This window comes from Osmia bicornis, chromosome 10 (genome assembly GCF_907164935.1).
Source record: "Osmia bicornis bicornis chromosome 10, iOsmBic2.1, whole genome shotgun sequence".
Lineage (NCBI taxonomy): Eukaryota > Metazoa > Arthropoda > Insecta > Hymenoptera > Megachilidae > Osmia > Osmia bicornis.
In genome coordinates this window covers 1,185,499-1,210,735 of record NC_060225.1, presented here as the reverse complement: position 1 = coordinate 1,210,735, position 25,237 = coordinate 1,185,499, and the positions used below count along the sequence as shown (strand labels likewise).

Genomic DNA, 25,237 nt, shown 5'->3' with positions numbered 1-25,237 from the left:
TTGGTCAAAAGTCGATATAGAGACGTTTTTAATTTTGGCCACGGAAAGCGGGTTCCTGGACCACTGTGCATTGGAAAGAATCGGTCAATCATGAAAACACATAATTGAGAAATTTGACATTTGAATTTGACAGAATAATAAACAAAAGTGAGGTGGCATAGTTGCCAAATCACATCATTTGAGAGTTCTATCGCGGTGTTGCCGCATCTGTGACCATCTAGCAAAATGAATTTGCTCGAGCCGAGCAATATTTTGATTCCTGGCGGACATAGAAAAGGATAGCACAAGAGAAAGAGAAGGAGTATCATGAATGAAACAACGTAGGGCCGATCGGCGGAAATATAGAGTCACACGCTACGACAGATTCAATGAGTACCTTGCTGATGATTAGAATTGTAACAGATGTGGCAACAGCGTGACAATAGTCTAAATACGTTGCGGCAACTATGCCTTACGTGTGGCTATATTCGCGTAGCCGTTGGTGGTGTCAAATTAGAATTTACATTTATCGACTGATTTGTGTTTTTATCGACCTTGATGATAACGTGGTTAAATATACCATAAATTCCTCTGACGGAGAATCATTAAACTATTCTTATGTCTATTTTACGTCTGATGCATGCAAATCGTAGAATCGATTTTACGTCTTCCAGAAGTGATAAATTGTGAAAAATCAAATTTCAGTGATATTGTGCTAGTTCAAGGAAGGTCGGTCTGATGTGCTATCGGTGAAAAAATTATTAAATCGTCCAATATTTGCTAAAATGCAGCCGAACGCAGCATTCGGGAGCCATGTCGTTTGCTTACAACAGCGTCTGTCTCAATCTTACAATTTCGAAAATACGATTTTTCTCAACGTAGAGTGTTTATTAGCGTTCAAGCGGACCAGACCGACCTGTACCGAAGTCTACCCGTGTGTGCTGTACTCGCGAAAATTTTATTTATGCAATTATCGAGACGAAAAATCTATTCTATGAAATTGAGTGTCTCTCTCGCGCATGGCGTACACGTGCATGCTTTCCGTTGATTGTGTGAGTGCACGCATACAGGTCATGGCACAAGAAGTCTGTGCCCTTAAAGTGATCAGGGTTGGGTACGTATTATACGTGAGATATTATACAATGTATTATACATGGTATTCTACAGTATATTACGCTACTTAGTTTTATATGTATTATGTAGGCGATTCCCCTCTCAGCCATAGACTATATGTATATAGGTTAAGAACGTACTAGGTTAAGGTTTACTCTCTAGGTAGAGGATATAGTGTAAGAAAGGTACAAAAAGAAGAAGACTGAATAGGATAGTTGAATGTAACGGTCGGACTGAAAAGGTATAGAGAAAGATATATTTTACAAAAGCCTAAAAGAGCATCCTAGTTTATTTACCGGACCATCGACCGCCACAACTGGTGCCGAAACCTTGCGAAAATGACTGATAAAGAGAAGATGGAAGCTGGAACAGCGGCAGAGGTAAACGCCAGCGATTTCAGGAGCGTAAAGCTCCCTACGTTTTGGAAAGACGACCCCAAGCTATGGTTCGCTATGCTGGAAAAAGAATTTTCGGCGTACGGGGTGAAGTCTGATGTGGTAAAATGTGCATCAGTATTACGACATTTGGACGGGAATATCATCAGAGTCGTCGGAGACATAATCTCAGCCCTGGAGTGCGAGGATTCGTACAGACGGATTAAAGAAGCGCTGATAGAGCGGTTGGCGTCGTCTGAGGAGGCACAGCTTCGACAGCTTCTCACAGGGATCGAGTTGAACGGACGGAAGCCGACAGAATTGTTGCGGGAGATGCAATTGCTCGCCGGTGCAAAGGTTAGTGCAAACGTTTTGCAAACGCTATGGCTTCAGCGTTTACCCACGCGGGTGCAAGAACTCCTTGCTGTGGTCGACGACGCAGCATTGGATAGGTTAGCAGCATTAGCGGACAAAATGATCGAAAGATCGTCGTTTCCGGAAGTGGCAGCCATTACGGAAAGCGAGTCAAATACGCATCGTAGAATAGCACCTCGTGAACAAAGCTCAGAGATCGCAACATTAACGCGAAAAATGGAACAATTGGAAACGTTGATTCACGATAATTTCCGCAGAAGACCCAGAAGCCGCAGCCGAGGTCGATTCTTTAAAAGACGCAGCTCCTCCCGCGGAAGAAGCGCTGATCGTTACCACCAAATTAAGAGGCCAGATTATTGTTTTTATCATAGGAAGTTTGGAGAGCGATCATTTAAATGCTCTCAGCTCTGCAGCTGGACGGAACCGGACGCGCGTTCGAAGCAGGAAAACTAAATAGGTCGTGGCAAGTGGAGACGGTTGCTGACGACAGCCAAACAAAGAATCGTCTCGTCATCACAGACAGAGAATCGAGGATGGCCTTTTTGATAGACACAGGTGCGGTCATTTCGGTGATTCCCAGTAATCGTAGACGACATCCCGCACCAACGGACTTCAAACTTTATGCAGCTAATGGTACAGTTATAAATACCTTTGGAAACAAGACAATAACCTTATCTCTGGGCCTCCGCAGGCAGTTCCCTTGGAGGTTTGTCGTAGCAGATGTAGGTAAGGCAATTATTGGCGCTGACTTTCTACGCCACTACAATTTGTTGGTCGACCTAAACAAACGTCACTTAATTGACCCTACAACAACCTTATACCGCAGTGGTACATTAACAAAGTCAGAAATGCCTACCGTATCTACAATAAATAGCAATAATCAATTTCAAACTCTGTTAAAAGAATTTCCAACAGTTACGCTTCCACAGAACCTTGGATTAAAAAAGTTAGAGGTTTACCATTATATTACCACCCACGGACCTCCAGTGGCTGAAAGAGCACGTCGCTTACCACCTGACAAGCTCCAAGTGGCGAAGAAGGAATTTCAGCACATGCTAAACGAGGGCATAACCTAACCATCCAAAAGCCAGTAGGCGAGCCCACTACATTTGATTCGTGAAAAGTCAGGTGAGTGGAGGATTCGTGGCGATTATCGTAAGCTTAACAGCGTAACTGTATCTGACAAGTATCCCCTGTACCACATACACGATATTGTGCAAAATTTCAATGGATCAAGAATATTCTCAGTTGTAGACTTAAGGAAAGCCTATCATCAAGTACCTGTAGCCGTGCAGGATCGGCATAAGACTGCGGTTATAACGCCATTTGGCTTGTTTGAATACCTAGTAATGCCATTTGGATTGTCTAATGCGGCCCAGACATTCCAACGTGTAATGGACAATATCCTAAGGGACTTAGATTTCTGCCGGTGCTACATCGACGACATTATAGTAGCCTCAAGAAACTCGGCAGAACATGAGCTACATTTGAAAACATTATTCAAAAGACTGCAAGACCACGGGTTGAGGATCAATGTTGACAAGTGCCAGTTTGCGAAGAATACCGTAGAATACTTGGGCTGCACCATAAGCAACGAAGGAGTTTCACCGCTGAACGAGCGTGTGAAAGCGTTGCAGAACTACTCCAAGCCCAAGACAACACGCGAACTAAAGAGATTTTTAGGCATTATCAATTTCTATAGGAGATTCCTGCCAGCAGCAGCAGAAACACAGATACCACTTAACCAGATAACTGCAAACGGAAAAGGAAACGGTAATAAACCAATCAAGTGGACGACAGCAGCGGGGGAAGCATTTCAGAAATGCAAGGAGCAAATGGCGAACGCAACCCTCCTACACTACCCCAAAACAGGAGCTCAGTTGGCGTTGAAGACAGACGCATCGGATACTGCTATTGGCGCTGTACTGGAGCAACTCAACGACGGCATCTGGGAACCGTTGGGTTTCTTTTCTAGGAAGCTAGAAAAAGCTCAGAGAAAATACAGCACGTATGATCGTGAACTTTTAGCAATATATAAGAGTTTAAAATACTTTAAGCACTGGGCGGAAGGTAGGTCTATAATTATTAAAACCGATCATAAACCACTAATTTATGCATTTCAGCAAAAAAGTGATAAAGCTACGCCAAGGCAACAAAGACAATTAGACTTTATAGGGCAGTACACCACACAAATTGAGCACATCCAAGGATGCAAAAACACGGTGGCAGACACCCTATCTCGCATAGAGACGATAGACCTACCAGTCCTAATGACAACAGAGGAAATAGCAGAGGAACAAAGACAAGATCAAGAACTGCAGAACATTCTAAAGGAGCCGACGAAGGGAGACAGATGGAAGTTGCGGAAAGTCCCAGTACGCGACAGCAATATACACATCTACTGTGATACCTATAATAACGTCTTAAGACCATACTTACCTCAAACCTTGAGAAAAAGGGTATTCGATTCTGTACATAATCTGTCACACCCCAGTGGTCGCAGCACCAGGAAAATCATTTGTAAAAGTTTCGTTTGGCCACATATGAAGAAACAGATCGCGGAATGGGCACGCTCATGCTTACCCTGTCAGAGAAGCAAGATCCATAGACACGTCAAAAAAGAACCAAAACATATAGAAATCCCAGCAGGAAGATTCGAACACCTACACATTGATATTGTCGGTCCTCTTCCACCATCAAAAGGATTCCGTTATTGTGTAACAATTATAGACCGTTTCACACGTTGGCCTGAAGCGATCCCAGTAATGGATATATCTGCGAATACAATAGCTACAGCAATCTTCAACAACTGGATACCTAGATTTGGCACGCCGTTAACCATCACCACCGATCAAGGTACGCAATTTGAATCGCAATTATTTATATCTCTGGTAAAACTTTTAGGTTGCTGTAAAATAAGAACCACAGCTTACCACCCAGCGGCAAACGGAACGATAGAGCGATGGCACAGGTCACTGAAATCGGCAATCATCTGTCACAATAATCCTGAATGGACGGAAGTCCTTCCAACAGTGCTCTTAGGGTTACGTACTTGCTATAAAGAAGATATCAAAGCTTCAGCTGCGGAAATGCTGTACGGGACCCCGTTACGTCTACCTGGCGAGTTTTTCAACCAAGGAGATTACACTGAACCAGAGACTTTTATAAACAAATTCAGGCAACAGATACGAAAAGTCAAACCAACACCAACGGCGCATCATGCTAGAAACAAGGTCTTCATTCATAAAACGCTATACGAATGTACGCATGTATTCGTAAGAGTCGACGCTGCCAAGAAGCCACTGGAACCACCATACGAGGGGCCATTCCTTGTATTGGAGAGGACATCAGACGACGTGTTCCAGATCGAATATAAGGGAAAACCAACGATGATCAGCGTCGAGCGACTTAAACCTGCTTTTGTCGAAGCCAATGTCGAACCAAATAGCAACGAACCAAAGACTTATACGCGTAAGAAGACTGTTAGATTCGCGGTTTAAAATTCAAATTAAAATGCTAAACCGCTAGGGGGGGAGTGATGTAGGCGATTCCCTTCTCAGCCATAGACTATATGTATATAGGTTAAGAACGTACTAGGTTAAGGTTTACACTCTAGATAGAGGATATAGTCTAAGAAAGATACAAAAAGAAGAAGACTGAATAGGATAGTTGAATGTAACGGTCGGACTGAAAAGGTATAGAGAAATATATATTTTACAAAAGCCTAAAAGAGCATCCTAGTTTATTTACCGGACCATCGACCGCCACAATTATGTAGGAATAAGTGATTCCTTAGGAGTTAGGATTCCTACTTTATCAATTGATGGAAAACAAGCTCACTACCGCTTTTCATATAGAGTTTTATTAATTGTCAATTATTATAAATTTGTAACTACGCTGTACATTTAACTGGTCCTAATGCACTTGACACGGCTTAGAACGCTCAACAACGGTTTTGAATTCTCTGATGAGAACACCCACGAACGGAATACAAAGTTTCTCAAAACACAAAGCTACCGCTTCAAACGTCCCCACGAGAATGGAAAAACTTCCATCCGGAACGGGAAAACGACGCTTTTCCCGGAAGTAGATGTCGCGGTAAATTTATCGGAAGTGTACGCTTCGGCGAGACGGTCGACCATCAGCAGAGGTCGCCACACTACCCCCTTCCGAGTCTCTCGACCCGTTAGGGAGAGCAGACGACACCCTCGAATAGGTCCTTAAGGGTTGCGTTGACTCTTCTAATATTTCTATAAATGCCGGTTTCAACCGTTCCACCGAAACGACCTGGTCCTTTCCTCGTAACTCGATAAGGAAGGTGCGATCGGATATTCTCCGCAATACGCGACATGGGCCCTCGTATGGCTGTTCCAGGGGCCTTCTTACAGCGTCAACGCGCACAAATACATGACTGCACGAATATAAATCTTTAGATACAAAGTGCGATTTGCGTGCGTGATGCACCGTGGGTTTTGGTCGTACTTGTCTCATGGCGTCACGGAATTTACTAATATTAAAACTGTCAAGAGGTTGAACGTCCATAAAAAATTCGCCAGGTAATCTAAGGGGTGCACCATACAATAATTCAGCTGCCAATGCACCTATGTCCTCTTTAAAACTACATCGCAGTCCCAATAACACCGTGGGAAGCACCGCGACCCAGTCCTGTGACTCGTGACACATTATTGCCGCTTTTAGGGACCTATGCCACCGCTCTACCATGCCATTCGACGCTGGATGGTAAGCAGTGGTGCGGATTCTTTTACACCCTACAAGAACTGTTAACGCAGAAAATAGTTGAGCTTCAAATTGAGCTCCCCTGTCGGTTGTGATAGTGGCCGGGGCTCCAAACCTCGCCACCCATGCGACGTAGAATTCTGAGGCGACGATTTCCGCAGAAATATCCTTGACTGGCACAGCCTCAGGCCACCGGGAAAACCTGTCTATCATCGTTACACAGTATTTATAACCCTTCGCTATGGGCAGAGGTCCTATAATGTCTAAATGTACATGGTCGAATCTACCCTCTGGAACAACCATCTTTTGAGGAACATTAACAGTATGTCTGGCAACCTTACTTCTTTGGCAATTAATACAAGTTCTGGCCCACCGAACTACATCTCTATTCATTTTTGGCCAAACAAATCTACTACCAATCATCCTCTTCGTAGCTCTACCACTCGGATGCGCAAGATTGTGGACGGTATCAAAGATGCGCCTTCTTAACACTGCTGGTATATAAGGCCTGATGTTGTCGGTGGATATGTCACAATAAACGGTAGCTTCGGAACCATCTAATTTAAGCTGTTTCAGGTCTAATGAAGAACCACCCTGCAGAATACGTGTGAGCTCTGTATCTAGTTCCTGCTGTTGGGCTATTTCTTGTGTACTCACCACGACTGGCATACTGACAACGTCCAGCCGTGATAGAGCATCAGCCACTGAATTATTTACTCCCGAAATGTGAACTATCCTAGTAGTGAACTGTCCTATATAATCAAGTTGACGTAATTGTCTAGGTGAGGCTTTATCAGATTTCTGTGCAAAAACGTAAGTCAGTGGTTTATGGTCCGTCTATATGGTAAAGTCACGTCCTTCTAACATGTGTCTAAAATATTTGGTTGCTTTAAAAATTGCTGTTAATTCTCTGTCATACATACTGTACCTTGACTCTTGGGGTGTAAACTTCTTTGAAAAAAAACCTAGTGGTTCCCACATTCCTTTAACTTCCTGTTGCAAAACCGCTCCCATAGCAATATCGGAAGCGTCTGTAGCTAATATTAAAGGTGCGTTATCGCGTGGATGTACCAGCAGTGCTGCATCCGCCAATGAGCCTTTACACTTATCGAAGGCTTCCTCAGCCTCAGGCGTCCATTGAATAACTCGCTTATCGCGTTTCCTTGCTCCTTCTAAATATTTATGAAGTGGAGCCTGTATCGCAGCTGCATCCTTAATGAACCTTCGATAAAAATTTAGAATGCCCAAAAATCTGCGCAAATCGGCTATTGTCTTTGGCTTATTATAATTTTTAATGGCTTCAACTTTTTCCGGTACAGGCCTGGTTCCCATGGAGTCTATCAGGTACCCCAGGTACTGTACGGAATGTGCCCCAAAAACGCACTTCGACAAATTAATCGATAACCCGTAAGCCTTTAGCCTTTCAAAAACACACCTCAGATGCTCTTCGTGTTCAAGCTCATTGGCAGAGGCGATCAAAATATCGTCCACAAAACAGAAAACGAAGTTCAAACCTCTGAGTACATCGTCCATGAATCTTTGAAAACTCTGTGCTGCGTTCTTTAACCCAAACGTCATCACATTAAACTCGTATAGCCCGAATGGCGTGATGATGGCGGTTTTCGCTCGATCCTCTGGATTGATTGGTATCTGGCGATAAGCCCACGTTAAATCTAGAGTAGTAAAAACTGTCGTTCCGTCAAGTCTATGTGCGAAATCCTGCACGTGAGGAATTGGATATTTGTCAGGGACTGTAATGCTGTTTAGCCGCCGGTAGTCACCACATAGTCTCCAGCCACCATTCTTTTTTTGGACCATATGTAATGGACTTGCCCACTGACTACTAGAAGGCTGGCAAATCCCTGCTGCAATAAGGTGGTCAACTTCGGCTTTTGCTGCCTTTAATTTTTCCGCGGGCAACCTTCGCGCCCTTTCCGCGACCGGTGAGCCCCTGGTTACTATGTGGTGACGTACCTGATGGGCGGGAACTTCCTGTTTTTGTACTGTCCGAGTAATGGCAATAAATTCCTGTAACAGTCGTCTGTACGGGTTGTTTATGTCAACAGTCGTCAGTGAAGTTTGAGTCGCCGTCTGTAAAAAACCAGTAGTTTGTATTTTAGTTAATTCGTCGATCAGTCTCTTATTTCGTAAATCAACCAGAAGACCGAAACGCTTGAGAAAATCAGCACCGATAATAGGCTGTTGAACCTTCGCGACAATGAACTCCCACGTGTACGGACGACGCAATCCGAGGTTCAGAGTCAACCTCCGCGATCCGAATGTACTTATCGGAGTGCCATTCGCCGCATAAATCTTAGAGTCAGTAATGGCGGGTTCTCCTCTTACCGATCTGTGCGGCAATACGGAGATATCCGCCCCTGTATCAATTAAAAAATATAAATTACTATTCCTATCCTTAATAGTGAGACGGCAGTTCTCGTCGCGACCATCCGACGCCATCTCGATCCGGGGTTGCGCAATCAGTTTCCCTGCGTGGCAGGGTTAGCCGAAGCTCCAGTATGTGGTGGACCTGGCCATCCACAAGGAATGACGCATCGATGGGCCCTCTCAGCGAACCTCCGGTGGTAGAAACAGTAGTTGTTCCCTTCGCGTGAAGTTAACCGACTTCCAGATCGCCCCCTTCCAGGGCTACCGCGTGGCTGCCATCTTGGCTGGGACCTATAGGGTTGGCGGGACTGTCGCGTAGTGAGCGTCTCCACCATCGAGATTAGCTTCTCCACCTTAGCCTCCAGCGCCTCTATCCTGGTGGACGGTGGTGGAATCGCAGGGGTTGATGCTTCAGTGGCCGCCACCCTCGGCACAGACATCTCTGCAATCTTATCAGCTAGGAGCGCTAGCCGTTGCAGATCCGCCGTATCGCTAATAGCGAGAACAGTTCTCATGCTCTCCGGTAATTGCTCCAAAAAGAGCGTACGCAGAACGTTTTCTCCGACTTGCCCACCAGCCAGATTTCTAAGTCTCTGCAAACAATGCGAGGGTTTCTCGTCCACCACTTCACTTCCTCGCAGCAGCTTCCTCAATTTGGTTTCGTGGGACTCATCAAATGCTTCGATGATCCGTTTCTTTATCTCCTCGTATTTACCACGCGCCGGTGGAGAGGCCAATACGTCCATGACGAAGGGCAGTACGGTGTGGTCCAAATTCGTCACCACGTAACGGTACTTCGTATCGTCGCTGGTTATTCGCGCCAGATCAAAGGTCATCTCCACTGTGATGAACCATGCAGCCGGATTCTCTTTCCAAAACGGCGGTAGCCGTCGTAAGGTAGCTGAATTGATGGATGCCTCAGGAGCGGGCTCATTTACCGTTTCCTTTCGGTCCGCCATCTTGTCTTGCTGTCTGTCCTCTCGCGTGGGTGAATGTTCCAGCGGCATTTACTGTTTTTTTTTTTTTTGCTTTGATTTCACGCGCTTAATAGCGGTTGCACTACGACGATCACGTCGGGGTCACCAATTGTAGGAATAAGTGATTCCTTAGGAGTTAGGATTCCTACTTTATCAATTGATGGAAAACAAGCTCACTACCGCTTTTCATATAGAGTTTTATTAATTGTCAATTATTATAAATTTGTAACTACGCTGTACATTTAACTGGTCCTAATGCACTTGACACGGCTTAGAACGCTCAACAACGGTTTTGAATTCTCTGATGAGAACACCCACGAACGGAATACAAAGTTTCTCAAAACACAAAGCTACCGCTTCAAACGTCCCCACGAGAATGGAAAAACTTCCATCCGGAACGGGAAAACGACGCTTTTCCCGGAAGTAGATGTCGCGGTAAATTTATCGGAAGTGTACGCTTCGGCGAGACGGTCGACCATCAGCAGCGGTCGCCACAATTATACTCCAGGTGGCGTCATCTCTACATAACGTTATGTATTATACTATAGATACCAAACAGGCGTAGTTATCCATAGATCTTTGTTTACGATATTTATTATTAAAATCAGGGAGTTCCGCAGTTATATCTCACCCTCTAGTTAAAATAAAGCCATGAAACGAAGTTTTGGCGACAGGCCTCGCCATAAATGTTGGCAAAATGAACATTTTCTACCAATACAAGAGGAAGGGAAAACAGTTGTGTATTGTTGTTTTTGCGAACATGTCTTGATTCAAAATTAATAATAATAATAATAATAAAACGTATTTCATATTTTTTCTTATTATTAACAAATTTTATTATATCTAAATATAATCTAAGTATATTTTATTTAACATACTGTCAGTAAATATTCTCAAAAAATCATTTTTCCAATAATGAACAACGATTACTTACGCAAGCATTTTTATTAGTAGAGGAGTTCATTTTTTGGGGACTATATTCTGTATTCTGTAACATAAATACATCTTTTTAGATAAATTAAGGCTATCCTGTGATTATTTCTTTATTTGTCAATTATATATTTTTAAAACAATCGAACTTACCGGTCACTTTAACTTGAATTTAACTGCAAATGGCGCAAATCTGGTAAACACAGATGTTTGGTTAAGTTGATCATAGGGTACTATACGTTTTATACGTTTCATACGTATCTTACCGTAAAATACTGTAAAATGTAAAAAACCGTAGAAACCGCTCAGATGACCCAACCCTGAATGTTATACGAGCGTCGAAAACTTTACCGACAGTCCCTAGAAAAATCCCTAGACGCGAGTTTTCGAATTACGTCGTCATTTCTAAACAGAATGCAAAATAATTTGAGGGACGTGCTCAGGAGGGCATAAAGAATGGCGCTCTGGTCCTTATTTTACCCAAATCGTCAAAAACATATAAAATATTGAAATTGGTGTCTGTCCACAGTCAAGAAAATGGCGGATCGGAGTCACCTGCATTAATTTATTCGTAATATAAACATTTTTGCGAAACGAATGTCCAAATAGAGACCAGAGCGCCATTCTTTGGGTCGGATAGAGCAAAACGAGCACTCAGGGGATGGTGTACAACCTTTCGTTTAGACAAAAACCGAAAACTACGATTTCGTTGATTTTTCACTCGCGAAAGACGTCAAGAAGGTAAAACAGACCACAAATTTAGTTCCTCGTTTTTTCGGTAGGGCGCAGTTCGTTCGTTTTCTGCGCTCGACCGCGCGCTTATTCGCAGCTCGTATATGTAAATATGTGTGCGTCGACCGAACCGTCGACGACGATACAATGTATCGTGGAGAATGAGACGTTCGAGCCTTGTATAGGCGATGAACTCCGACGTGTGAATTTCTTTTTCACGCATCGTTCTATCGACTAGGATAGCGATTTTCAACCCATGTGTCACAAGACGTACTATCATTATTTTTTGTTGCTATTATTCTTTTTTTTAGTGAAACTGAAGAACAAATACGTCCTTCCCGATTTCAATGATTTTTTGATATGTTATAAAAATTGATGTTCTGAACAATTTGGTGAAATACTGATTACTTAAGAAAAGCACCCCGAAAATAAATCTGTTGGCAGATTTATTAAAATTTTTTTAGACAGATAAGTTAGTATATTTTTTCAGCATAGAATGTGATGTTATGCTCGACTCTCCTGATTTTGCGTTACGCCCAAATGTTGGATGAATAGGTAACGAAAATGTGATGCTGGAAGAACAACACGGCTGGAGCGAGTTCTTCAATGCTGGCGAACGTAGAAAAGGACAAATAGCGAAAGAGAAAGAGGTTCGAGAATTAAAGGGCCCGAGAAAAACCATTTGAGTGAAACAATATGAATTCAACAATAACTTTTTTATTTTTCAATTTTGCTAAATTTTGTGACTTTTACCCATGTAATTGTAAGGTTCTTCTGATTAAAATAAGACCAAACACCATATAATTTACATTATTTTTACTTATTTAGATATAAATAAGTAAATAAATAATTATAATTCAAATTATGTCATGTTTGATCTTGTTTTAATCAGAAAATCTCACAAATACGTTAGTAACATTTTCATTAAAAAAAATTCAAAAATAAAAAGGTTTTAATCTTCAATTTTGATTGCGTTAGTATTGTCTTACACGTACAGGGTATTTAAACTTGCTTTTTTCCCTGTACGCTGCGTCTATTCTCGGCTGTCACCACATCAAAGGCGAGCCGAACTCGCTCGAGAAACTGTGGTTTCTCCGGCGACACGCAAAAATTGGTCTGATTCATCGTACATGATACATATAGCAGTGACTATAGATAGTAGAAGACTGGATACGCCTTTGTTACCGAAGGGTGGCCATTTCTGGGGCGAGCACGCCCCAGTATGCAGAGAGGTTTCCACAGTCGGTATAACAGTCGTGCCTGTTTTGGCAGTTCTTGTTACCATACCTCACTGGTACAACTACCTTATCGATTACGGTAAGGTGAAGAGACGCACGCACATATAGTATGACTGCAATGTTGCCACATCTGTTTCCATATGTATTGCAACTACATTCGTACTTCACACACAAGCATATATCTGCTTCCATCCGTGTGCGCTATCGCTTCGGTGCTTTCCACCATCAATTCACGTATTCTGACGCGAGTCCCGAGCAATCTGAATGCAAAAGTCACAACCAGAAGGTCGAGTTCGAATCCCACGGAGATAATTTCATTTTTAATTAGTGTGTAACCTCTTAAAAAAATGAAAGCTTGATAATTATTAATTTGTGAAGTATTTAAACAAAAGGGAGGAGAATTTTTCTTTTTTAATATGTAAATTTTTTATTATATCCGTACGTCTTTAAGAAAAGATATAAGAATACATATATATATACAGAAATTTCATTCTTTATCAAATAAGTGTTTTATGCAATCTTTAATATTTGTAAATGCAACAAACGAGCATAGAAATTAAGGAAATTAAAGTAAGTACATATTTTCGATAGTGTTAGTACTCCTGAGGCAATGTATCAGAGTGCTAAGGCAGTCTAACGGTTTTGTACCAGGTTCAAATCCCTCTTTAGACATTAATTTTTTTTACATTGATAATATTTTTATTCAATTTCTAGAACTGTTCGTAATTTATGTATAAGGAAAAAGTGATTCAGAACATATTAAAAAATTGTTGAAACCATTTGATGATAGTATATCAGATGATCACATTACAACATTGTTTTATATGACATATACGGTGTTTCACTTTAATTCATTACTATGCCGTAATATTTCAGTATTGGCAAGTGAACACACGATAGCACATGCTCAATCGTAATGCTTTATTAGGTGCCAGCAGTTGAATTCTCGTTTGCAGGATAACGTTTTTTTTCTAGGAATTAACTCGAGCATAGCTCGACAAAGTAAGATATCTTACGGCATATCTTTGACATGTATCTATCTTATTTTATCTCGTTGCGTGTATTCTTTTTCTTTGTCTATTGAGATATGGCAACGCTGAGCTGAAGGCTGTAAGCAAAGGAGTACAATCCTGGGTACCGAAGCAATCTTCTGTTACCGTCAACGCGTATTAGACTGTTGTAGTGCGAAGTGTTTCACATTTTTATATTAGGATAGAGCAGATGGCGCTCGTTCTCGAGGCACAAATTCACGAGCCTTTGAGAACAAAGGCATGTCCAGTCTTCTACTATCTATAGTCACTGCATATAGCTATATGCAAAAAGTGAATGCAAAAAGTGACGTAGAATAGCATGCCGATAGTTGGATGTAATAACTGAGGTGGCGCTGAAATCAGTTTCTGTTCGGCCTAATTTTCGATGAAACGTTGACTGTTTTACCGACGCGGAATTAGAAGTTCAGGCTCCACGCTAGCATCACCTTAAGATGTAAATACAGTGAAAACTCGATAAATGTTTTCATGAGTCTATTTCATAAATGATACATTTTTATCCCTACCACTAGGGGGGGATCCTCCTTCGACCAGTGAGGCGAAGTGTAATCAGAGCCGTAGCGGCTTCTTTTAGGGAAGCAAAATAGGTATTAATGGCAGCTCCAAAAAATTTACTCATATCCTCGCAAGGTCAGCGCTAGTACATTTATCGAATAGGGATAGCTAACGAAACCTCGTATCTCATAAGTGTTTCAGTTTCTGATCATTTACGACACAGTGGAAGCGTCCCGTTTAAGAATTAGCTACTTCCTATTCGATAAATGTACTCAGCACCTCGAATCAGATGTTCTTTGATGTTCCCGAACATAGAAAAGGATAGTGCAAGAAGGATAAACAAAGAGAAAAAGATTCGCGTGCACAACATTTAACCCAATATTGTGCTACTAAATGTTGACCGATTTATATCGTGTTTAGCATCACTTTAATCAGAAACATCTCCCCACATGATAGTGAAATTTTTATTAACAAAAAGTATAAAATAAAAAAATTTATTCTGTGCATTAGTATGATCACACTGACACGGGGACATTTAAACAAAAGCAGTAAATCCCGGTTTCAGTCCCTCTTTCGACTTTAGCTACTGAATCTTGCTACGTTTGACGGTGTCGGCAGACTACAATCAAATTCGAAAAACGATTCTCCTATTCCATAACTGTTGCGGAGCGGACCGGCAATAGTTACATTTATCGAGTTTTCACTGTATATAGTTGGTAAACCTAGATTCTAAGAAGACGCGCTAAAATGAAGACGTCGCTTCACTCTCTGAAAAGAACTCGCCAAAGAAGGTATGTAGTTGCAAAGTAAAATTATCGCAGTGCAATAAAGAGGCATTTGTGCAAGTAAATCCTGTGTTGCAGTTAAATTGTTATATTTCCTTTTAACCACGGACCAAAGTCTCCACAAGCGTCTGGGGACTAGCGCTGCGTATCCCCGGATAGAGAAAGAGTGGGGGAAGCAAGAAGCCGCCTACGCGCGGTACTGCGAGAAGCTGTTAGAGAACGTGCATATCCGTCATTAGCAATAGACGCCAAAGAGAATAAAGATTTGAAAACCCACCGAGACACGTGATTAGCAGTGGAAAGCAAGGTAGAGCAGAGTAGGGCTGGTAGCGTCCACTTCGACTTTACAGGCTCCACATATGTATGCTAACCGATTTGAAGTCGTATTCTTATACACTAGGGATTTGTGGATATCCGATATTACGGCCTCGGGCGGGCGTCCGATACATGCGTGCAGTCCGGTAGCCCGACAATTTCGGATTCGGTCGGGTACAGTCGGGCTAGTTCGGACGAGCGCCTGCGGGCCGCAGTCTGCGACCCAACTCTCAAGTACACTGACAATGAGTTGCATCGAACTTGTCGCGGCGTGTGACACTAACACATTCACGCCGGAGAGTCGATGGGCGAGGTGCACGCGGAGGGGGCTGCCTATGTTAATAAATGGAATACTAGCGTATCGACGTTTTCGTCGGTAAGTGACATAGCGACCTATGAGGTCGAATTTGAGACCACGCAGGTAAGCTTGATAAAGTAGACGCGTCCTAGAGAAAAACTCCTTACACGCCGACGAAGAGTTTGGTGTTTGGGTCTTCACCCCGTGCGATGATTGGTTCGCCATAAGCGGGATTGCTCCGACCCATCTCCCCTTGGTAAGGAGGTGACGTTGGGTGGTAGGTAAATCTAGCGCTATGCGCCCTTTAACACCACCGGTATAATCAAAAAGGTTCGGAACGGCAGAGCGGGTTCCCAACCCCACAAGGCTCTTTATTGACAATCACCTATGAGGTCGAATGTGAAATGGACTGTCGCGAAAAATGATAAAGATGCGAAAAATCGATTTTTACGTCTTCTTGCTTTCCGATACATCAAAGTATGTTCTTTATAATGAGAACAACCAGAATTTTATATTATAATTATCAATTTTATAATACGAATTAAAATCATATATTGCTTTATTTTAAATTTTTTATTTAGTACCCCTTGTTAAAAAAAATTGCATACACTTTAATAACAATTAAAATATATTTATTTTTTCCTTTTTTAGTACATAAAGAAAATAATAATAAACGAAAAATAAAATTTATTCATAATAAAATATAAATAAAATAAATAAAAGTTATATTATAAATAACATTCATTATAATCAATGAGAAGGATGAAATTGTTTATGTTGAGATGATAGATCATCATAATTTGGTTCCTTGGTTGTTAATTTTAATTTGAGATGCAGCAAACATTTTTCTATATTTATAATCGAAAAAAGTATGCTGCTTATTGCACCAGGCGGAGCCAAAGCCCAGTACAGTGCGTACCCCCATCAAACTCTTCCCGATCCCCAGGGAGTACATACGCGTACCACACTTTGGGAAACACTGCTGTAGTAGATCGACTAGTTGCAATATCTCTGGCATAATCTGAATCGCTATACTCCACAAGTTTCCTACCTGTAGCCTGTTTTCTATTATAAAATTCCGTAATCTGCAATACCCGATATGTATCTTACAATGTGCTTTACAGCTTGACAATGAGAGTCATCGTAGTTGTTTATAAATCTACTTACTGAATTCACTGCGAACGCAATGTCAGGTCTGCTCAATGTGGCGAGGAACAGAATGGATCCAACTGTTTTGCGAAATGGAAATTTTACCTCTTTATCATGTGTAATGCTCGCGTAATTCACGAAGCATTAGAATAAAGGAAGAGAAGGAGAAACGATAGAAGTGGGGTAGGGAGTCGTGACAGAAGGGCCTAGCCTCACTTCTCTCCTAGTAGTCCTCGGTGGCACATGTATAAAAATTTATATATGTATATTAACAGCGACGACTTTCTCTTTAATAAAACGAAGTGCGATGTATCTATCCTGCAACTTAAGCAAATGGGAAAGTGCTGCCATAATTGAACTATATTACGAACTACAACATTGAAGCTAAGTATTCATGTATTATTTTATTGACAATGATATAACACATGTTTCTATATAACGATTCGTCAACTATAAAATTTACGTTTGATTCTTTTATACTGACTAGCTGGTCAAGTATGTTGACCGTTGATTTTGTTTCTTTTCGGAGAGTATATCTTTAGACGAATCTGCCATCGACTCGACACTTTCGATCATTAAAGTCAGTATTCATTTATTTAATACTATTTAATTCCTTCTGAAGATTCTCATGTCATGATTCCTCATCGGAGGAAAGAAAAAGGAACTGTTCGGTATACACCTTAGAGCGTCGCATTCGTCGCAGTGACGTCACCGCGCAAATCTCAAATTATAGGGCTACGCGCAGCCCCCACCATGCGGTGGTTTCGCGGAGACACGCGTGTCGCTCAACCGTTAACCGATAATTAGAATATATCCAGATCTCGATTGATTAACAGTGTGTACAAAAGGCCAACATAAATTCTTCGAACCGATTTTTATTAAAAGTATTCCATACATTTTCGTTCCGATAAACTGCTAGAGAACGGAGCACGTTATGACAAATAAAGTGACGACAATTGGTTTAACAAAATTCTCGTTATTTCAACCGCTTCGAAATCCAGTCCTTTGGAAAAGGACGCATCAGCGATCCGACCATGCAACCACACCAACAGGAACATCACACGTGCTTTGCTGCCGCTAACTGCACATTTGGGTCCGCTGGTATAGACAAGGGTTTTGCATCTTCTAATTTGAAGCGTTTTACAACTTTTTCCGCGTATGATTTTTGATCAATGAAAATTCCTCCAGAGGATCTGTTTCGTAAAACCTCCATTCCGCAGAAACATCCGACTTCGGACACTTTAATAGTGAATGCATTATTCATTTCTTCCAAATTAGCATTTAGTGTTCTTCTGTTTCTGCCAACGATCAGCCCATCATCTATAAATAAGGCAAAAATTAATAGATTGTTACTATGAGCGTTGTTGTAGAAGATGCATTTATCTGCAGCGGACTCTTTAAGATTGTATTTACTAAGGAAATCTGAGAATGTTCTATTCCAGCATCTTGGCGCCTGCTTCAGGCCATACAGGGATTTCTCTAATTTACAAACAAACTTTGATTTATCAACTTTTGCCTTTAGCCCTGCAGGAATAGACATAAACACATCTTCTTTTAACTTACCATATAAAAATGCAATCTTAACATCAAATTGCAGCATTTCATAATTGTTATTTGCTGCCGTTGCCAATAGGGCTCTCACAGAATCATACCTAACAACAGGGGAGAAAGTTTCTTGGTAATCCAAACCTCTTTTTTTTGCGAAGAGGGGGAAAATGCTTTATGCACATCGGGAGGGGAGTGCAAGCCCTGTAGTGTGGGACTCCTTATACCTACTAAAAACCCCCTCTATGTACTCACCTCGTCCTTGGAAGAAACCCTTTAAGGCCGGAACCGCCGCGCCGTGTAGGGATCACTTCAGCCTCCGGATATTATCTTCGCGCCATCTGATCCTGGGTAGGGGTGAATACAGTAAAACCTGGATATATGCAACAAAAGTTTGTCTGGATATATGCAACAAAAGTTTGTCTGGATATATGCAACATCGCTATCCCCTCCACTTGGGGGGATCCCCCTAAGCCGAACCGAGCCGCTCGGCGAGGAAACCGTGTAATATGATCCGACCGTAATATCGGTGTGACTAATACTAATTGAACGATAAAACTTTTTTATTTTTAACTTTTTTTTAATGAAACTTTTACTAATGCATTTGTGAGATTTTTCTGATTAAAATGGTACCAAACACGATATGATTTGGCTACATATGTATAAGGCAGGCCGTACACCAAAGATACATGAAACACGCAACATGCAACATGCAACACGTCGCATGTTGTGTACGAACGTAGAATAGGTAACGCGGCACGGTACAAACGATTTGTACGGACGCAGAATCGACACCTCGCTTGGATATATGCAACATTAAATGCCCAGAATCGACACCTCGCTTGGATATATGCAACATTAAATGCCCAGAATCGACACCTCGCTTGGATATTTGCAACGTTTAAATGCCCAGAATCGACACCTCGCTTGGATATATGCAACGTTTAAATGCCCAGAATCGACACCTCGCTTGGATATATGCAACGTTTGAAACCCGAGTCGACGCCGCAACCGGTTTTCATTTCCAATCCTCCTTTGCTTTTCGCCAACTTTTAACATCAATTTTAGCAAGTAATTATAATTCAAACTATATCGTGTTTGGTATCATTTTAATCAGAAAAATTTCACCAATGCGTTAGTAAAAGTTTCAGTAAAAAAAAGTAAAAAATAAAAAAGTTTTATAGTTGAATTAGTATTAGTCACACCGATACGTTTCGGCTCTTTCCTTTGATCATCGGACCTCTCTCTTTCCACCACTGTCTGTCCTTTTCTACGTTCACGCTTGGCTGCTCGTCGCGTGTAACCCGAGATTCGACACCTCGACTGGATATATGCAACGCCTGGGTCCCAATGTTTGTTGCATATATCCAAGTTTTACTGTAGGAGGATCCACGCCTATCTCTTACCTCCTGCCATTCTGGCCGCCTCCTTGTAGGCGGGACATCTTACTGATGCCGCCACATGTCTGGTCACCTCCCCCGGTAATCCCGCATTGGTGCAAAGCCGGCAACTTTAACCTCTTCGCCGTGCAATTCGCCATTTTATGACCGGTCTCACTTCACTTCCGGCAAACATCTTCTCCGTCCTTGTATACTGTACACTTCGCTGCAAAATGCCTAAGGTCATGACACCTATAGCACCTCGTGACCTTGGGTACCACTCTAATGCTGGCTATCGTCCATCCTAATTTAATTTTATCCCTCTTAACCCCTTCCCGTACTTTAACGAGTCTGACTCGTGATGAAGATTTTGGCCCAAACATGAATATCACGAGTCTGACTCGTGAACAGATAGTCGGGCGAAACATGAATATCACGTGTCAGACTCGCGAACAGACTCGTGAGCTCAACAGTAGTAACGCGTAAAAATGCCTATATATCAGATATCAAAGGTCTTTACATTTCGGCACGTATTGTGACTGTTCTCGAGCGTCTTGTCTGTTTAGCGCGCATTGACGACTACCGCTTGGGCCCGAGTTTCGTCGAGCTAAATGGCAAGGGAAGGGGTTAATTAGAGGGGTAAACGGTAACGCAGGACCTTAAATTATGGCCACTTTATTTCTTCTGGGGTCCTCTCTCAGGACTCTTACTCTGATATCCGCAGTTACGCATCCAGTCTCCTGGGTCAGCTGACTAATAATGTCAGCTTCTTCCACCAGAGGATCGATGTTCTTCACCTCTATGACGATCTTTGGCTGTAGTCTAACAGTCGCAACATCCGGGCCGAGTACGCCGTTGATTTTGTTGCGGAAATCCTCAACATCGGTTTTGGGGGCAAACTCAACCAAAAGGTTCCCCCCTCGTGTTTGGCGGACTCATTTAACGCCTTCTGCGTCAGCCCCTACCTTGCCCCTCATATTCCGGAGGACCTCCGAAAATGTGACTTTCTCACTCAGCCTGACAGTGATGGCCTCAGGCTTAATAGCCCTGGCCCTTTTTCTTTTTTGAGGAAGCGGGGTTTTAACCCCTACCTCACTTACCGCTTCCCCTCTCACGAATGGAGTTCTTGATTTCTGCGCAGTAGGGGTGGAGGAGCTCCGACACGCTTTTTCCTTCTCCTGACATGCTCCCACTCCGAGTCCGTCTCGCGGGGTAGGAGTACAGATCTTTTAAAGACATTCACCTCTGTGATGACCGGACCGCTCGCGATACTTCTTTCTAGCCTATCGCTGGGTGTACGAGTCCTCTTCTCGTGTTTGAGTTGCGGTGGAGTCACGTCTTTCCTCTTGTTTCCAGTGTTACCCCGCTGCATGGCATCTGTCTGCATATAAGCTCCCTCAAATCTTTATGCGCCGTTACCACTGATTTAGTGGCCGCAATCAGCATTTCCAAGGTCATGTCGTATCTCTGCATGGCATCTGCATGGTCAAGTTCATCGTCTACGCTCGTTTCCGCACTCTCGATCTTATATACCCCATCCTTTCGACGACGAGCGCCAGGGGGAGGTTTCAAAATCTCTGTACCTCCATCTTCCTCAGTGTCATCGCCAGTTAAATCGTTGTATATTTCCCCCACTATCGTAGGCTTCTTTTTTGCCCTTTCCTTTTTATGTACCTTTTGTGGCAGCTTATTTTTAAGTGGCGTCCTAGTCAACCTTGGTTTTCTGGTGAAAGCCTCCTCTTCTTTATGGCTGCTAGTTGATTGAGCATTGCTACTGCTACCTTCACAGCTAACGCCTTTCGCACCAGTCGTGATATTAGCTTCAGGGGTCTGGTGTAACATTCCCTGGACTGGACGGTTTTTCGATGACGATCGGGGCCTGCTCGCCTACCACCCACCCGACCGGTACTGGAGTACCCGACCTCCCCTGCACCGTAACTTTCTTTTCCTTTTTCTTCGTGACTCATATTTATATTTAATTTTAGAATAAACCAAAGATCTGCCAAGTCGTCATAAATGAAACATCCAGTATAACTAGGTAAGTAGTCCTAGGTAAGTATTCCTCTTTCAGGTTTCAACACAAAATTACCGGTAGGTATACAAGCAGATGGTAGATTTTTATTTCTAACTATATCTGTTTAAGATAATTTCGAAGTGATACCGATAATCACACTATTACCATATTCGTATATTACCATATGTCGGTAATAATATTGCCTAGTTTACAATTACTTGTCAACTCATCGTTAACGAGAGATAAGCTATACCATCTGTTGGTATGTTGCCGATCGTCGGTATAGTAGGGTTTCTCCCACTCGGTCGGCAGCAATGTCGGTGCCTGCCACTATGTTGTTGTCGGCCGAAAGGTTACCGACCTTCGACAGGGTCGATACCTTCCTTACCGGCCGCGGTCTGCTATGCTTAGTGTGCCACCTAAAGGGGTAACCGAGTGGATGGTAAACCCCCATCTCACAAGCTATAACTCACGAAAAAGTGTCAAGTGGACAGGAATTTAGTAGATCGGCGTAAACAAGATGATGACACATTTCCCAAATGAACGAAACTATTTCATCATAATCTTAAATTTACTGATTTAATTTTATAAAACACGAATTAAAGAATAAAATGTCGTCTAAATTATAATGTCATTTACCCCGCATCGGAAGGTGCCGTCTACAATCAATTTGTCCTCCAATAGAAGGAGTTATCGTACTTCGCAAAAGTCTCACCTGTCACTTTTCATCCATGAATCTTAAAATCCTACTATCTGGTCTATTTTTGGCGCCTCCGCCCAATTTTTTTAGCCACTGTTCCACAATCACTGGCCGCACATGTTGGTTGAAAAAATTTTATTTTCGGAGTACTTTAACCACCAAAACTATGATATCGCGACGAAGCACGATGCTCACACGTCTTCTGTTAATCCAAACCTGGACGCTGAGGAAATCCTCTTGCACAAAGTCTCGCTTTGTATCTCGGTCTCCTTCCTTCTGCTGGGCCTTGAAGACTCACTTTGAGTCTACTAGTTTTTGGCCAGTATCAGGCACGATAGTCGATGTTTTATTGACTTCGTGAGCTTGAAATTCTTCCTGGATAGCAGCTGCCCATGTTGAACCATCTGGACGCGATATTGCTTCTTCAATTGCTGGTGGGTCGTCAAGCTCGACGACGTCTGCTAGATACTTGGCAGGTGGACGTATCATAGACCCATTTCGTAGCCGGTGTCTATCTTCTGTCCGATCTTCCGTGTCATCCCGGATGTCTCTTCCGATCGGATCTTCATATTGGTCGTCATTATCATCTTCAAGGCTCTGCGGCTCGTCCTCGGGATCATCAGCAGGGAATGTTGGCAGATATATTCTTCTGTCCGAGGTATCTGCAGTTTCTTTGCTGTCTGTCTCATTAAAGGTAACGTCCTTGGATTCAACAATTTTCTTTCTGATTGGATCACATAACCTGTTCCTTCTGATATCCAACCCTGATTATCTTCCTGGCTTTATCGTCCAAATTCTGCCTGAGTAAACCAGACACATGAACATAGGCCTCTGAGCCAAATGTTCTCAGATGTTGCAGGCACGATTCCCGTCCGAACCAGGATTCATATGACGTCTTCTCCTTTTTCTTGTCCGGTGTTGTTCGGGTGAGAACATAGACTGCCGTGCTGACTGCTTCAGCATAACATCGTGGGCATACTTTTAGTCATTAACATGATGACTCTCCACAATTGTGCGATTATCTCGCTCTGCTTTTCCATTCTGGTGAAGCGAGTATGGAGCTATTGTTTCCAAAATTGTGCCCTTTTTCTCCAAGAAGGATTTCATATTGTTGTTGATATATTCTCTTCCACGATCTACTCTGAGGAACTTGATTGGGTGTCCTGTTTTCGTGTCTATCATTGTGGCAAATTCTTTGAAACGATCAAACATATCGGACTTGTTTCTCAAGGAGTAGACGTGTCTGTATGATGAAGCTTCATCTTTAAACAGCAAAAAGTACCTTGCGCCACCGAGAGATTCGACCTGCATAGGTCCACACATATCACTGTGCACTATGTCACCAAGTTTTGGGAATGTTATTTCTATGAGATTTCCCCAGTTGCCAGGCTTTACAAAAACAGTCTTGAACTTCACTGTTCTTTATTTTATTAATCAAGCCTAACTTGGCAAGGTTCACTACTGTTTTAATGTTCACATGTCCAAACCTCTCATGCCACATCTTAAGGTTATTAATGGTCGTGACATTCGCTTCATCTTTTGTGCTCACCACAAACAGCATTCTGCACAATTCGTTGTTCTGCTTTACACCACACGCCATAGTTATTTCGTCCTTTTTAATGTACACAACATTTTCTTCAAACACAACCTCAAATCCTTTTGAGGTGCATACACCCACTGAATAAAGATTCTTCTTGAACGATGGAATAAACAGGACGTCGTTGAATATTGAAGGAATGAATGTACAGAAAAGCTATAAGAATTTTTTTAATAAAAATAAATGATTAGCGTAAATGTTTGTGAAAGACCGTTATGATTCGGCGCGTGCGCGTATGCGTGTAAGCTAGATGTGCGAGAGATGCACGTGCGAAGTACATGTTCATGTTATTCTTTTATACATTTTAGTGTTCAGTATGTTTAACCCTTTCGCAGCGGGTACCGTCTATATACGGCAGTCACTTGGTGCATTACAGCGGCTGACGCTGTCTACATACGGCGATCACTTTTTGGTTCACAGAGGCTGATGCCGTCTACATACGGCAGTCACTTTTTGGTTCATAGCGGCTGACGCCAACTATATACGGCACAGATTGTGTTAATAAATATTTTAGGTTTTATCCTTTTTAACACGTTGACTGCCAACTACGAGATATCCCATTACTTTTTTTACTTGCCGCATTTCTGTCTGGGCGCACATTGTCTCGTAGCTGGCTTCCGCGAAGACGTTTTTCTTTTTATATTTAGACCGTGGCAGTCAGCGTGTTAAAATGGAATATAACAACGGCCACAGGTGAGCGAGTCTGATTTGGATAGCTATGATGAAAACAAATCTTGCATAAATGCACCATTGGTAGCGAAGTATGGTCAGTCGCGCCGTCGCGAAAAGTGGCGAGGTATGGTTAGTCGTGCCGTCGCGAAAAGTAGCGAAGTATAGTAGAGGTGCGCCGTCACGAAAGGGTTAAGGGGGTAGACACGGGTAATGCAGCGAAGTGACCTTACCGGCAAAAATGGGCCTATTAATGAGTTTACGGGAATTGGTTATTTGTCCTTATATGAGAACACATAGAGCTGGGTGAGGGCTCATTCGAAAGAGGAAGGTCCAATGCAGGGCGGTCAACTTATGGTTTAACGAGATTGTGTCCATATTTAATAATATCAGTGTCCA

The 25,237-nt window shown here is 42.4% G+C and overlaps 3 protein-coding genes across 3 annotated transcripts; 2 read left to right on the top strand and 1 right to left on the bottom strand.

Annotated features, from left to right (window-relative positions):
• The first annotated feature begins 1,430 nt into the window (after window positions 1-1,430).
• On the top strand, window positions 1,431-2,134 carry LOC123988232. The gene is made up of 2 exons (XM_046287470.1): window positions 1,431-2,039; window positions 2,099-2,134. The coding sequence occupies exons 1-2, from the start codon at window positions 1,431-1,433 to the stop codon at window positions 2,132-2,134; spliced, it is 645 nt and encodes a 214-aa protein (XP_046143426.1).
• Window positions 2,135-2,236: 102 nt separating this feature from the next.
• On the top strand, window positions 2,237-2,917 carry LOC123988187. The gene has a single exon (XM_046287314.1). The coding sequence runs from the start codon at window positions 2,237-2,239 to the stop codon at window positions 2,915-2,917; it is 681 nt and encodes a 226-aa protein (XP_046143270.1).
• Window positions 2,918-9,058: 6,141 nt separating this feature from the next.
• On the bottom strand, window positions 9,059-9,925 carry LOC123988231. The gene has a single exon (XM_046287469.1). The coding sequence runs from the start codon at window positions 9,923-9,925 to the stop codon at window positions 9,059-9,061; it is 867 nt and encodes a 288-aa protein (XP_046143425.1).
• Window positions 9,926-25,237: the final 15,312 nt, after the last annotated feature.

Excerpts from the sequence above, each read along its gene's own strand:
- LOC123988232 (XM_046287470.1), top strand. The coding sequence starts at position 1,431 with ATGACTGATAAAGAGAAGATGGAAGCTGGAACAGCGGCAGAGGTAAAC. Across the intron at positions 2,040-2,098 it reads GTGAACAAAGCTCAGAGATC|AAGACCCAGAAGCCGCAGCC; the intron begins GCAACATTAACG and ends TAATTTCCGCAG.
- LOC123988187 (XM_046287314.1), top strand. The coding sequence starts at position 2,237 with ATGCTCTCAGCTCTGCAGCTGGACGGAACCGGACGCGCGTTCGAAGCA.
- LOC123988231 (XM_046287469.1), bottom strand. The coding sequence starts at position 9,925 with ATGGCGGACCGAAAGGAAACGGTAAATGAGCCCGCTCCTGAGGCATCC.